Here is a 13,000-nt window from a genome sequence, read left to right as displayed (position 1 = left end):
TCTCCCCTGGGGAACAGGGGCTCCTTATTCTAACCCTGGTGTGTCTGCTGTGTCTGTACAAGGCAAGCAGCTTCAACATATGGCAGGAAGATGCACTGGGCTGGCCTTGTGGGGCCTGGGGTGACACTAAGGGCACCAGGCACAGTTCCATCTCTTCCTTGCCCCTCCCCCGCCTCTGCCCTTCTGAGCTGGGAGGAGCCGGGAGGGATGGGGGAGGAGGTGCGTGTCCTCAGATGCCTGCACTATTTTTGGAGCTGCTTTGATCCTGATTCTGGGGCACTGGACTGTGACAGGCTCTTGGAGCAGACTCCATTTGCATACAGTCAGCTATGGATGCCGGCTTACCCCGGAGGCTCCTACCCTGGCACTTCTGGAACCGGGCACAGACTCTCGTCCTCCAAACTGGATGCTTTGTATTTCTTTTGCTTTCCTAACTGCCAGGGCTGGAACCTCCAGGACAATGTTGAACAGACGTGGCCAGAGTGGACATCCTTGCCTTGTTCCTGATCGTAGGGGGGAAGCATTCCATCTTTTGGCATTGAGTATGATGTTAAACTGTGATTTATCAGGTTGAAGATGTTCCTTTCTATTCTTCATTTGTGGAGTGTTTTTATCATGAAGAGGTGTTAGATTATGTCCAGAGTGTTTTTCTGAAAGATGCCTTCTTTTAAAATGTTCCAGGCAAGCTCACTTTTTCTTCTGAGGGTGAAGTCTCAAATGCAAATCCAAAGAGTGAGTTGCAAACCATTGCTCAGGCACTGGTGTGTCACACTGCTCTTGTAAATGAGACCACAGCCCAGTAGGAGGGAGGAGGCTAGAGCCCCCAGCCCAGCAGGAGGGAGGAGGCTAGAGCCCCCAGCCCCCTTGACACTCACTCCCCCTCTGCCCCTAGGCCTATGAGAAGCGCTTCCCCACCTGCCCGCAGATCCCCGTCTTCCTGGGCAGCGAGGTCCTGCGCGAGTCCCGCAGCGCAGACGGGGCGGTGCACGTGGTGGAGCGAAGCTGCAGGTTGCGCGTGGAGGCCCCGCGGCTGCTGCGCAAGGTGGGTGGGGAGGGGTTCCCAGAGGTGCCCGGGGACCCCACGGAGGAGGGGACTGGAAAGGGGGGGGGGATCTGGGGGCGGGCTCAGGTGGTGAAGCCAGGGAGTATGCATATGAGTGTAGGTGCTGGTGGTACACGTCCTGGGGTTGGGGTTGGGGCCTGCGGAAAGGGGGGGGTCGTTCTAGGTCGGAGGGCCGGTCTTGGAAGGACAAAGGCCTAGGAGCTAGGGGCTGGGGCTGGTGGACAGGCTCCGGGTGGGGCACAGGGGGTCCTGGGGTTTGTGGGTGTTGGGCTGAGTATGGGATACTGCTGGCTGGTGGGCAGGCACAGGGTCTTGGGGTCTTGGTGAGTCTCGGTGTCCAGCAGTCCCCACCCCCTTCGCTGCTCCTTCCCTTGCAGATTGCCGGCGTAGAGCACGTGGTCTTTGTGCAGAGAAACGTGTTGAACTGGAGGGAGAGGACCCTCCTCATTGAAGCCCACAATGAGACCTTCGCCAACCGCGTGGTGGTCAACGAGAACTGCAGCTACACTGTAAGCCTGCGTCCCGCCCCCTTCCTGCGTCCCGCCCTCTTCCTGTGTCCTGCAGTCCACGCATCAGCCTAGCTGCCTCTCCCCTGCCCCCAGGGCCTTGTCGGATAAATTGCAGGACGCTCACTTACATCTGCAATTCAGATACACAGCTGATACTTTTCTGTTTGTTTAAATAGTCTCAAATACCGCTTGGGACATACTTACCAAAATATTATTCGTTGTTTATCTGAAATTCAAATATGTCATCCTGTATTTTATTGGGGAAAGCTGTCAACCTGCCTCCCCCTCCCTCTTCTCTCTGTCCTTTTCTTCCTCCTTGAAAGGGAGACTCATTTACGTTTTTTTTTTTTTTTAATTTTTAATGTTTATTTATTTTTGAGAGACAGAGAGACAGATCATGAGTAGGGGACAGGCAGAGAGAGAGGGAGACACAGGCTCTGTGTCCGAAGCAGGCTCCAGGCTCTGAGCTGTCAGTACAGAGCCCAACGTGGGGCTCGAACCCACGAACCATGAGATCATGACCTAGGCCAAAGTCAGACCCTTAAACGCCTGAGCCATCCAGGGGCCCCTATAGTTTTTTCATCTGTAGAATGGGGTTAATGATGACACCTCCCACAGGGGTTATGGTGAGAAGTAGGGGAAAAAAAGTATCCCAAACCCCTTAGAAGAGGGCCTGGCACATACCAAGCCCTGTATGTGTGTTACCTTTTCAGGTCATTAATAGTAATTATTATTATTCTTCAGTACACACTGACTGAGCATCGACTCTGTGCCGGGCACCCGACCAGAGCACGGACTAGTCCCCCTGACCTTTGTTCTCACAAGGACCTCCATTCCAGTGGCAGATACAGACAAGAAAAAACGTCAACATAATCTTACAACTTCACGAATACTAAGAAGGGATCCAGAAGACAGGATTAGGGAAAATAAGAGGAGAGGCACTCTGTTAGGTGACAGTGTCCCACTGAAGCCACCAAGCTGAGAGCTGGTGGATGAGAGGGCTGGGAACAGAGTTCTGGAGTGGGAACAGCATGTGTGAAGACCCAGAGGTGGATGAGTGAAGTCTGAGAATGGGGGCTGCAGGGGCAGGGTCCTGCTGCCCCCAGGTTGGAGTGAGGGAGGAGTCTGGAGGCGTTTACTGGGATGGAGCCCAGCTCTGCCACCTCCTTGCTGAATGATGTCGGGCAAGTTGCTTCCCCTCCCCAGGCCACCCCTTGCATACCTGTCAGCAGAGCCCGCCTCATCCGGTGCTGGCTGGGGTCTATGAGACAATGTAGGTAAAGCTCCTTTAGCCTGTGCTAGATCCCCAATGCTAGTTTTCATGATGATAACTCCAGTGTCGTAACTATGGTTCATTAGAGCCTTCCCTATGGGGGGGAGGTGGGGAGGGTGGGGCATTGCCTTGTGTATCTGTCCCATCCCCAGCATTTGGCATGGTGCCTCGTATACAGCAGGTGTCCAGTAAATGCCCATTGCTTTTTCTTTCCACACCTCCAGCTCCTCTGGGAATTGGACCCAGAATATTCCAATGCTTACCTCTAGGGAGTTGTGTGGGTGGCAGCTTTTTATAAATCACTTTTAGTGCATTTATAATATGTATTTAGTGCATATTTCTCAGCATGAGTTCTACCAACCGCTGAATTAACGTCACTGAGGCTGCTTGGGAAATGCAGGTTTTCAGGCCCTGCCCTGGACCTATTTGGCCCAGGCATCTGCATATTTAAAATTTTTTTTAAATGTGTATTTATTTTTGAGAGAGAGAGAGAGAATGAGCTGTGGAGGGGCAGAGAGAGGGAGACACAGAATCTGAAGCAGGTTCCAGGCTCTGAGCTGTCAGCACAGAGCCCCATACGGGGCTCGAACTCACAAACTGTGAGATCATGACCTGAGTCGAAGTCGGATGTTTAACCGACTGAGCCACCCAGGTGCCCGGCATCTGCATGTTTCACATACTCCCTGGTAATACTTCTGCCCAGGAAAGTTTGAAAGTTTGAGAGGGACTAAGCCTGGGTCTGCATAGAAGCTCTGTCAACAAAGTTTGTCCGTGTGTGTGTGTGTGTGTGTGTGTGTGTGTGTGTATTTGTTTACAATAAATATGTAACATAATAAATACTTTAAAATATATATTTAAAATATATAATAGTTATATATAACTTACATATAATTATATATTAAGTACATTAACTCATTTATAAAGTTTATTTTGAGGGAGAGAGATAGAATGAGAGATAGTTGGGGAGGGGCAGACAGAGGGAGAGAGAGATTCCCAAGCAGGCTCCACACTGTCAGTGCAGAAACTGACGTGAGGCTCGAACCCACAAACCATCAGATCATGGCCTGAGCCGAAACCAGGAGCCAGTCACCCAACCGACTAAGCCACCCAGGTGCCCCTAAATATATTACTCATTTAAATATATCATTATAGAACAGTTTTTAAGGGACAGGCTTGCAGATGCCAGACCCACTTCCTTCCAGCCCCTCATGAGAAGGCTCTTTGTTCTCTAACACTTGGCATTGTTCTCCGGGTGGGGTTGCTGCCCCCCCCCCCCACTCCGGTATTGCCATGCTGTCCACGGCATGCTCTGGTTGGGCCCAGATCACCAAGAGAGCCCTGAGAGAGGGCACTGCATCCCCCACAATGAGACTTGTCACTGCGGCTGCCTGGCTTTCAGGTCCACCCCGAGAATGAAGAGTGGACTTGCTTTGAGCAATCCGCCTCGCTCGACATCCGGTCCTTCTTTGGCTTCGAAAGTGCCTTGGAGAAGATCGCCATGAAGCAGTACACAGCTAACGTCAAGAGGGTAAGGGGTGGGCTCCATCAGTCACAGGGAGGAAGGTACACAGACCTCAGAGCCTGGTTCAAAACCTGCTCTGACACCTGACAACCCAAGTGACATCGATCCTTAACCTTCCTTGGCCTCAGTCTTTTCATCCATAGAGTGAGTATCCTAACAATGACCATAACACACCAGATAATGAGTGGAAACTACCTGGCCTGAAATGGGGGCACCATAATCATTATCCAGATGCTCCCTGATGTTTGGGGCTTGTGTAGTGATCTCTGGACAGAGGAGGGGCATTCTGTGGTGCTTTCTCCTGGTTAAAATTGGTTGCTGTGTAAAGCTCTCAGACCTGTCCCTGAGAGGCCTTTTCGCATAATGAAACGGGTGAAATTCATTTCAACAAAGTATTTTAACCCACATGTTACCTATAGAAAACCTACCAATGAGCTATTTTACATTCTTTGTTCCGTCCTAAGTCTTGGAAATCCGGTTCATATCTGATGCTCACAGCACATCTCCATTTGGACCAGCCACATTTCAAGTTCTCCGTAGCTACGTGTCAGGGGTGGGGCTGCAGCCAGGTGGGGGTGACTCCCAGGCTGATGAGGTTATCCCTGCTGTCCTGCCCTGCGGCTCATGTGCCTCTGGTCTCTCTGGCTTCCAGGGGAAGGAGGTGATTGAGCATTACCTGAACGAGCTTATCTCCCAGGGCACCTCTCACATTCCCCGGTGGACGCCTGCCCCCGTCCGAGAGGAGGACGCCCGCTCCCAGGCTGGGCCGAGGGATCCGGGCTCCCTGCAGGTTGACGGGCCCATCGGTGCTCCAGGCCCTGCGCCTGAGGTGGTGGTTACAGACGGTAGGTCCCTGCGGCTGAAGCCGGCCGGCCAGGCCTGTACCCTTTTGCCCCCCACAACCGCCCCAGTCCCTGGAAACCTGCTTTGTGTTTGCTCACTCCACGGGGGAAGAGTTGCTGCGGGTCCCCTTGGGAATGGGTCTGCGAACTGGAATGACTCAGCTTCCGCCCTTTCCCGCTGCTTTACCCTCTCTTCCTTCCTTCCGGCCCAAGAGCCAGAACTGGTTTATTTCTAAATCAGGAATTGACCTGATCTGGTGCCTCAGGGCTGCCCTTTTCTCTGGTTTTATTACTATTTTTAATTATATGAGTAATGTATGGAGATAGTAGAAAGAAATATTCAAACTTCTTGGAAGATGTAAATGAGGAAGTAAGACTCTTTTCTTCTCTCTGGAGGCAATACTAATTTTGTGGTCGTATTTCGTGAAACTACCTAGGCATATATATGTACATACATATACACACATGTGTATATACAGGCATGCATACCTGTATAATTTATGCTGAGCCAACATTACACATTCTACTTGATGATTTGCTTTTTTTCATTTACTAATGTTGCTTGAACAGCTTTCTATGTCAGTGCATCTGTTTTAGCACTTTGCGGTATTTCATGGTGTGGCTGCACCATAACTTATTTATTAATAAACATTTATTATTGGGGCACCTGGATGGCTCAGTCAATTAAACGTCTGACTCTTGATTTCAGCTCAGGTCATGATCTCACGGTTTGCAGGTTCAAGACCCATGTTGGGCTCTGCACTGACAGCATGGAGCCTGCTTAGGATTCTCTCTCTGCCCCTCCCCTGCTCGCTCTCTTTCTCTCTCTATTTCTCTCTCAAAATAAATAAATAAACTTAAAAAATAAGCATTTATTATTATTTTTGTTAGTTTATTTATCTAGTCTTCTCTTTATGGACATGAGGTTTCCAGTTTTTAAAACATAGAAACAATAGTGTATCTTTGTACTTAAGTTTACTTACTTGTTTTGAGAGAGGGAAAGCCCCAGCTGGGGAGGCACAGAGAGAGAGGGAAACAGAGAATGCCAAACAGGCTCTGCACGTGAGTGTAGAGACTGATGTGGGGCTTGAACTCATGAACCATGAGATCATGACCTGAACTGAAGTCGGACACTTAACTGACTGAACCACCCAGGTGCCCCATTAAGATTTTATTTTTAAATAATCTCTACCCCCAACGTGGGGCTTGACCTCACAACCCTGAGATTAAGAGTCACATGTTCCACCCACAGAGTCAGCCAAGCACCCCTATAGCATAAAATTTTTACAGTTGAATTGCTGGGTCAAAGGTTATATGCAGGTAAAATTTTGGCAGATTTACCAGTTAGGCCTTCAAAGATTGGTTGTACTAATCAATGTTCCCCCAAAAGTGTGTGGCTGTGTCTATTCCTGACTTCACTCTGGCTCCCCACGAGACTATTATTAAATGTTTTAAACTTCTGAAAGCAAAAAGTGACCTCTAGTAAATTAGTGATTAGGTCTTTCCTCATGAATGAGGCCAAATATTATTTTCTCATGCTTAGTGACTCCATATGGCTTTTTTGTGAATCTCTCTGTTCTTGTACTTTGTCTATTTTCCTGTTTGCCCATTGATTTCTTTCTTTTTTTAATTAAAAAAAAATTTTATTTATTTATTTTTGAGAGAGAACGAGACAGAGCACGAGTGGGGGAGGGGCAGAGAAAGAGGGAGACACAAAATCTGAAGCAGGCTCCAAGCCGTCAGCACAGAGCCCAATGTGGGGCTCAAACTCATAAACCGTGAGATCATGACCTGAGCCGAAGTCGGAGGCTTAACCAACTGGGCCACACAGGCATCCCTGACCATTGATTTCTCATTGCTTTGTAAGAACTCTTCATATGTAAGGCAATTAGCCTTTTGTCATATTTTCGATTTTTATTGATAATGGGAAATGTTTACAATATAATTTTAAATAAATTAAAAAAAAACCCTAGGACACAAAAGTACACATACTCCCTGAGTTCAGTTTTAGCTCTGTGCATTTGTGCTCATGATGATTCATTCTTTTGGGGTCACTGAAATGTCAGGCTTGGCTTTCTTAGAGATATGCCACATAACCAGTAAATTACATCTGGGGCATTGTGTAGGGAGAACAAAATTCATTCATTCACAAATATTTATTCTGTACCAACTCTGTGCTAGCTGGCTGCTGCTGTATGTGAACTTTTAAAATATTATTTATTTATTTATTTATTTATTTTAATTTTTTTTTCAACCTTTATTTATTTTTTTTGGGACAGAGAGAGACAGAGCATGAACGGGGGAGGGGCAGAGAGAGAGGGAGACACAGAATCGGAAACAGGCTCCAGGCTCTAAGCCATCAGCCCAGAGCCTGACGCGGGGCTCGAACTCACGGACCGCGAGATCGTGACCTGGCTGAAGTCGGACGCTTAACCGACTGCGCCACCCAGGCGCCCCTTAAAATATTTAAAAAATTAGGGGCGCTTGGGTGGCTCAGTCCGTTAAGCAACTGACTTAGGCTCAGATCATGATGTCACAGTTCGTGGGTTTGAGCTCCACGTGGGGCTCTGTGCCGACAGCTCGGAGCCTGGAGCCTGCTTTGGATTCTGTGTCTCCCTCTCTCTCTGCCCCTCCCCTGCTTGTGCTCTGTCTCTGTCTCTCAAAAGTGAATAAACGTTAAAAATTTTTTTAAATATTAGAAAAATTAAAACTTCTGCCTCTTCTTGCACACATTGTCTGGTGGTCATGACTTTTACCCTAATTTTGCACCAGGCTTTTCCTTCCTTCTCCCTCTGCACTGTGCTCAGGATGGCTGGCGAGAGGCAGAGTCACCCCCCTTCCACCCTGCTCTGAATCACTGAGCCTTTGTGCTCAGGAGAAAAGGGCCTTCACAGCCGCATAGAGGCCGGAAGGATGCTGGTATCTCCTGTCTCCCTTGTGTTCTCTCTCTCATCCTGTCCACTCCCCCTTACGGTCTCCAGCATCTCCCTTTCTGACCACTCTGTTTGGGGGGTCTGGACGCCACCTGTCCCCATACACCACCAGCATCCCTCCTGCTTCTGTTTACCCAGATGCCTGCTGACCTCCAGCCCTGGACTTTTTTTGTTTTAGAGGGAACCATTAGGTCCTGCTGCTGGAGGTACACACATTCCATTTGTTTTCTTATTGTGCAACCTGAACACAAAGAACAGGCTACACTCATGGGGGCTGCTCTTTGTGGACCGTCTACCCACTGCAGAGATGCTAACATGCTGGTGTGCCTCACCATGCCAGCATCTGCCACCTCAACAGTTAAGAGTGGGCAATGGGTGGGGTGCCTGGATGGCTCAGTTGGTTGAGCGTCTGATCTCGACTCAGGTCATGATCTCATGGTTCGTGAATTCGAGCCCTGTGTCCGGTTCTGTGCTGACAGCTGCAGCCTAGAGCCTGCTTCAGATTCTTTGTCTACCTCTCTCTCTGCCCCTCCCCTGCTCACACTCTGTCTCTGTCTCTCAAAAATAAATAAATGTTGAAAAACAAATTTTAAAGAGTGGGCAGTGGGACCTCAGGTTGAGCCCAGCTTCTAAATGCCCACACATGCTGACCCCCAAACAGCCCCATTGTGCAGGACAGGACTGAACAGTGTTTGGAATGATCCGTGCAGCTCCCAGGCTGTATTTTGGGGTCAGGGCTCTGTCTATAAAAGGCCTCGAGCCCACAGAGGGGCTGGGAGGTGGGAAGGCAAAAGGAACTGTATTTACTGACCATCTCTTGTATGCTCGGTGCACCACATGCATCCACTCGCTACTTAACCTGTCTTGGCCTCAGTTTTGTCTTCTGTGAAGTGGGGACAGTAGTGTGCCTGCCTCACTGGGGCGTCGAGACAGCTCACTGAGATGGTGCATGTCTAGAAACATGAGTGCGTATTGTTAATAATCTTCAGAGATTGGGTAGCTCCAGGGGGTGGGAATTAGCTTGATGTCCGAAGTCAGAGGAGACAAATCACTTGCCACTGTGAGATCCAAGCTGGCCCCACCATAAGTTTTCAGAAACCCCTTGGAAAGAGCCAGCAAGACCGGAAGATGTGGAGCCCATGTGGCTGTTCTTGGGTGAAAGGGCCACCGTACGGCTTGGAACTGCATTTCAGATCTGAGGCGGCCAATGCGGCGAGGGTTCCAGAAAGGGTAGACCATGTGGTAAAGAGAGTGGCATCGCCCTCTGGTCCTGAACGCCTCCACCTTCTCCTGCAGGGGACAAGCTAGATGCAGACTACATTGAGCGCTGCCTGGGTCATCTCACACCAATGCAGGAGAGCTGCCTCATCCAGCTGCGACACTGGCTGCAGGAGACCCACAAAGGCAAGGTGGGTGCAGAGCTGGGGCCTATCAGACCATGTACAATGACAGCCACTCACCCCAGGCACTGGGGGAGGAAGGGCCAGGTAAACAGGCTGATGTAATCAGCAGTACTGAAAACTTGTATTTTGCCTTCTTTTTATCATGTATCGTCTCATGTATCTGTAATGCATGTTGTGCATACCGTTGATTACAGGGTTTCTCATCCTTTGCACTGTTGACATTTGAGGCCCGACAGTTCTTTATGGGGTGAGGTGTGCCCTGTTGGGTGTCGCGGTATCCTGGCCTCCACCACTAGATGCCGGGAGCTCTTCTTCCCCAGTTGTGACAACCCCAAATGGCTCCAGACTCTAAGCCCCATAACAGGAATGTCCACCATGCATGTAGGTCCCAAGCATGGACTTGACCTTCAGCTCTGTTGAATGAGAAATTTGAGCTTGCCCTTCCTCCCTATCCCCTCCCCATGCTGCATGTGTGTGGGGTGCAGACAAAGAAGTTGCTTTCATGTTGGGCTGTGGTTTAACCTGTCTGCCCATTTTCTGATCTGTGAAAGGGGGATAATGCTAGCATACATCACCTAGACTGAATTACAAGGGACGATCCACATAAAATGCCTAGAGTCATGTCTGGCTCGGATGAGCACTCAGGGCAGGGGAGCCTTTACTGGGGCTGGATTTCTCTTGCCTGTCAATATTTGCCCGAGGGAAGGAAGGAGAGCTGGCAGGGACTTGTCACTTCGGCCTATGAATTAGACTCTGGGTTATATGTGGTAGGAACACAGCTTGAGTCAAGGCAAAAAAAAAAAAAAAAAGAGGAGGGGGCTATTTATTGGCTCATATAACAAACTGTTGAGAGGGATGTATTAATTTTTTTTTTTTTAACGTTTATTTATTTTTGAGACAGAGAGAGACAGAGCATGAACGGGGGAGGGTCAGAGAGAGAGGGAGACACAGAATCGGAAGCAGGCTCCAGGCTCTGAGCCATCAGCCCAGAGCCTGACGCGGGGCTCGAACTCACGGACCGCGAGATCGTGACCTGAGCTGAAGTCGGACGCTTAACCGACTGAGCCACCCAGGCGCCCCTGTATTAATTTCTTAAGGCTGCTGAAAGAAAATGCTACAAACAACAGAAACTTATCCTCACAGTGCTGGAGGCCCGAAGCCTGAAATCAAGGTGTGGTCAGGGTTCTGGAGCCTGCCTTTTCTCCAGCCTTCTGGAGGCTCTGAGAGACAGTCTGTATCATGCCTCCCCCTTCCTGGCTTCTGGTGGCTGCCACAGTCCTTGGCTTGTAGATACGTCATTCCAGTGTCTGCCTTCACCATCATGTGGCCTTCTTTCCTCCATGTGTCCTGTGTCTGTGTCCAAACACAGGAGGGCCCACCTACTCCAATATGACCTCACTTTATCTAATTATATCCGGATAGACTCATTTCCATATAAGGTCCCATTCTGAGGTTCTGGGTAGACATGAATTTGGAAGGGACATCATTCAGCCCAGGGGGCCATGCAGCCTGTCTCAGGGATGTCCGGAATCAGGACTCCCATACGGACGGGGCCTCTGAGCTCTTGTATCTGTTTACTTCTGCTTCATCCCCACCAGACTTACTTCCTCGTTGAGCTTGGAGCTGGGGCTCCCCATAACCTGCAGGCTCACCTTTACCACCACAGAGAAAGGGCTTCACGTCCCGTTCTTCTGATTTAAATTGTCTAAATGCTCTGATTGGATTGTGCCACCGCTGAGGCCATGGGAGTGGAATGCTGACTGGCAACATCAGCTAAAACCGGCGCTGGTGCTGGGGCGTGGGGAGGACACGTAGCTCCCCAGAAGCAAAGAGATGCCTGAAGAGGGAGAAATGTCTGGCAGCCCAAACTCACAGATTTTCACTACAGCCCGCCCCTTGGCTGTGTCGTTCGCGGTGGAGTGTGTGGTCCTTTTCCCAGCTAAATATTTTGCAGAGAAGACAGGAGAACTCATTTTCCACAGTCTTCTCTACTGGGTGAGGGACTACCGTTCTACAGGCTTTACCCTTCTTGTCTCAGATTCCCAAAGATGAACACATCCTTCGGTTCCTGCGGGCTCGTGACTTCCACCTGGACAAGGCCCGGGAGATGCTGCGCCTGTCCCTGAGCTGGCGAAAGCAGCACCAGGTGGATTTCCTCCTTCAGACCTGGCGACCCCCTGCTCTCCTGGAGGAATTCTATGCGGGGGGCTGGCACTACCAGGACATAGGTGCGTCCCTTTACCTACAGAACGCGTAGGGGGCCACTTTTCACATTGGGATCTTATTATTTTTCCTTTTGACTCTTCTGGGCATCTGGAGATGCCCTTGGGATTCACCCAGCCATGAGGAAAGTAGGGCTGGAAGAGACATGTGGGCTCGAGGCAACATTTCTCCATGCAGAGGCAGCGTTAGCCCACCCTTACTTCTTTTTTTTTTTTTTTTTTAATTTTTTTTTTTTTTCAACGTTTATTTATTTTTGGGACAGAGAGAGACAGAGCATGAACGGGGGAGGAGCAGAGAGAGAGGGAGACACAGAATCGGAAACAGGCTCCAGGCTCTGAGCCATCAGCCCAGAGCCCGACGCGGGGCTCGAACTCACCGACCGCGAGATCGTGACCTGGCTGAAGTCGGACGCTTAACCGACTGCGCCACCCAGGCGCCCCACCCCACCCTTACTTCTGATCATGGGGACCCCCACACATAATGGCTGCATGGGCACGCATCAGCGCCCTGGGGATGCCATAGCAAATTACCAAAAACCGGGTGCCTTAGAGATGTATCTGCCCACAGTTCCGGAGGTAGAAACCCCAAATCAAGGTGTGGGCAGGGCTGTGCTCCCTGCGGCGAATCTCTCTCTGCCTCCTCCAGCTCCTCGTGGCCCCAGGCGTTCCTTGGCTTGTGGCTGTATGCCCACACTCTGCCTGTCTTCACATGGATTCCTTCTGGGTGCCTGTGTGTCCTCTCTTCTTATAAAGACCTCAGGTCACTGAATTTAGGACCCACACTGATCCAGTAGGATTTCATCTCGAGGTCCTAAACAATTTGATCTGCAGACTATTTCCAAGTAAGATCACATACAGAGGTTCTGGGTGGACGTGAATTTTTGGAGGACACTATTCAACCCGCTACAAATAAGTTCTCTCTCAGTTTTTTTTTTTTTTAAAGATAGGTCTTCTCTGTAGTTTTTTTTTTTTTTTAATCTTTATTTATTTTTGAGAGAGAGACAGAGTGTGAGCAGGGGAGGAGCAGAGAGAGAGGGAGACACAGAATCTGAAGCAGGCTCCAGGCCCTGAGCTATCAGCACAGAGCCTGACGCGGGGCTCGAACTCACGAACCATGAGATCACAAACTGAGCTGAAGTCGGATGCTCAATCAACTGAGCCACCCAGGCGCCCCTCTCAGTTTTTTATTAAACTGCCCTTGATGTAAAAATTTGTATATATTGATTAGGGTGA

General features: G+C 49.7%; 1 protein-coding gene across 3 annotated transcripts in view; it reads left to right on the top strand.

The window, feature by feature from the left end:
* Positions 1–13,000, top strand: part of SEC14L5 (SEC14 like lipid binding 5) — a 42,608-nt gene that overhangs the window by 15,997 nt on the left and 13,611 nt on the right. For all 3 annotated transcript variants that reach the window (XM_086691410.1, XM_086691408.1, XM_086691409.1), the window contains 6 exons: positions 893–1,042; positions 1,441–1,572; positions 4,245–4,373; positions 5,020–5,212; positions 9,439–9,551; positions 11,584–11,773. In XM_086691410.1, the coding sequence (XP_086547536.1) occupies positions 893–1,042; positions 1,441–1,572; positions 4,245–4,373; positions 5,020–5,212; positions 9,439–9,551; positions 11,584–11,773 (907 nt within the window). The remainder of the gene's footprint in view (positions 1–892; positions 1,043–1,440; positions 1,573–4,244; positions 4,374–5,019; positions 5,213–9,438; positions 9,552–11,583; positions 11,774–13,000) is intronic.

The sequence above is a fragment of the Puma concolor genome, chromosome E3, assembly GCF_028749965.1.
Source record: "Puma concolor isolate L17-30 chromosome E3, mPumCon1.1.hap2, whole genome shotgun sequence".
Classification (NCBI taxonomy): Eukaryota; Metazoa; Chordata; class Mammalia; order Carnivora; family Felidae; genus Puma; species Puma concolor.
This window is presented reverse-complemented; position numbering and strand designations above follow the sequence as displayed.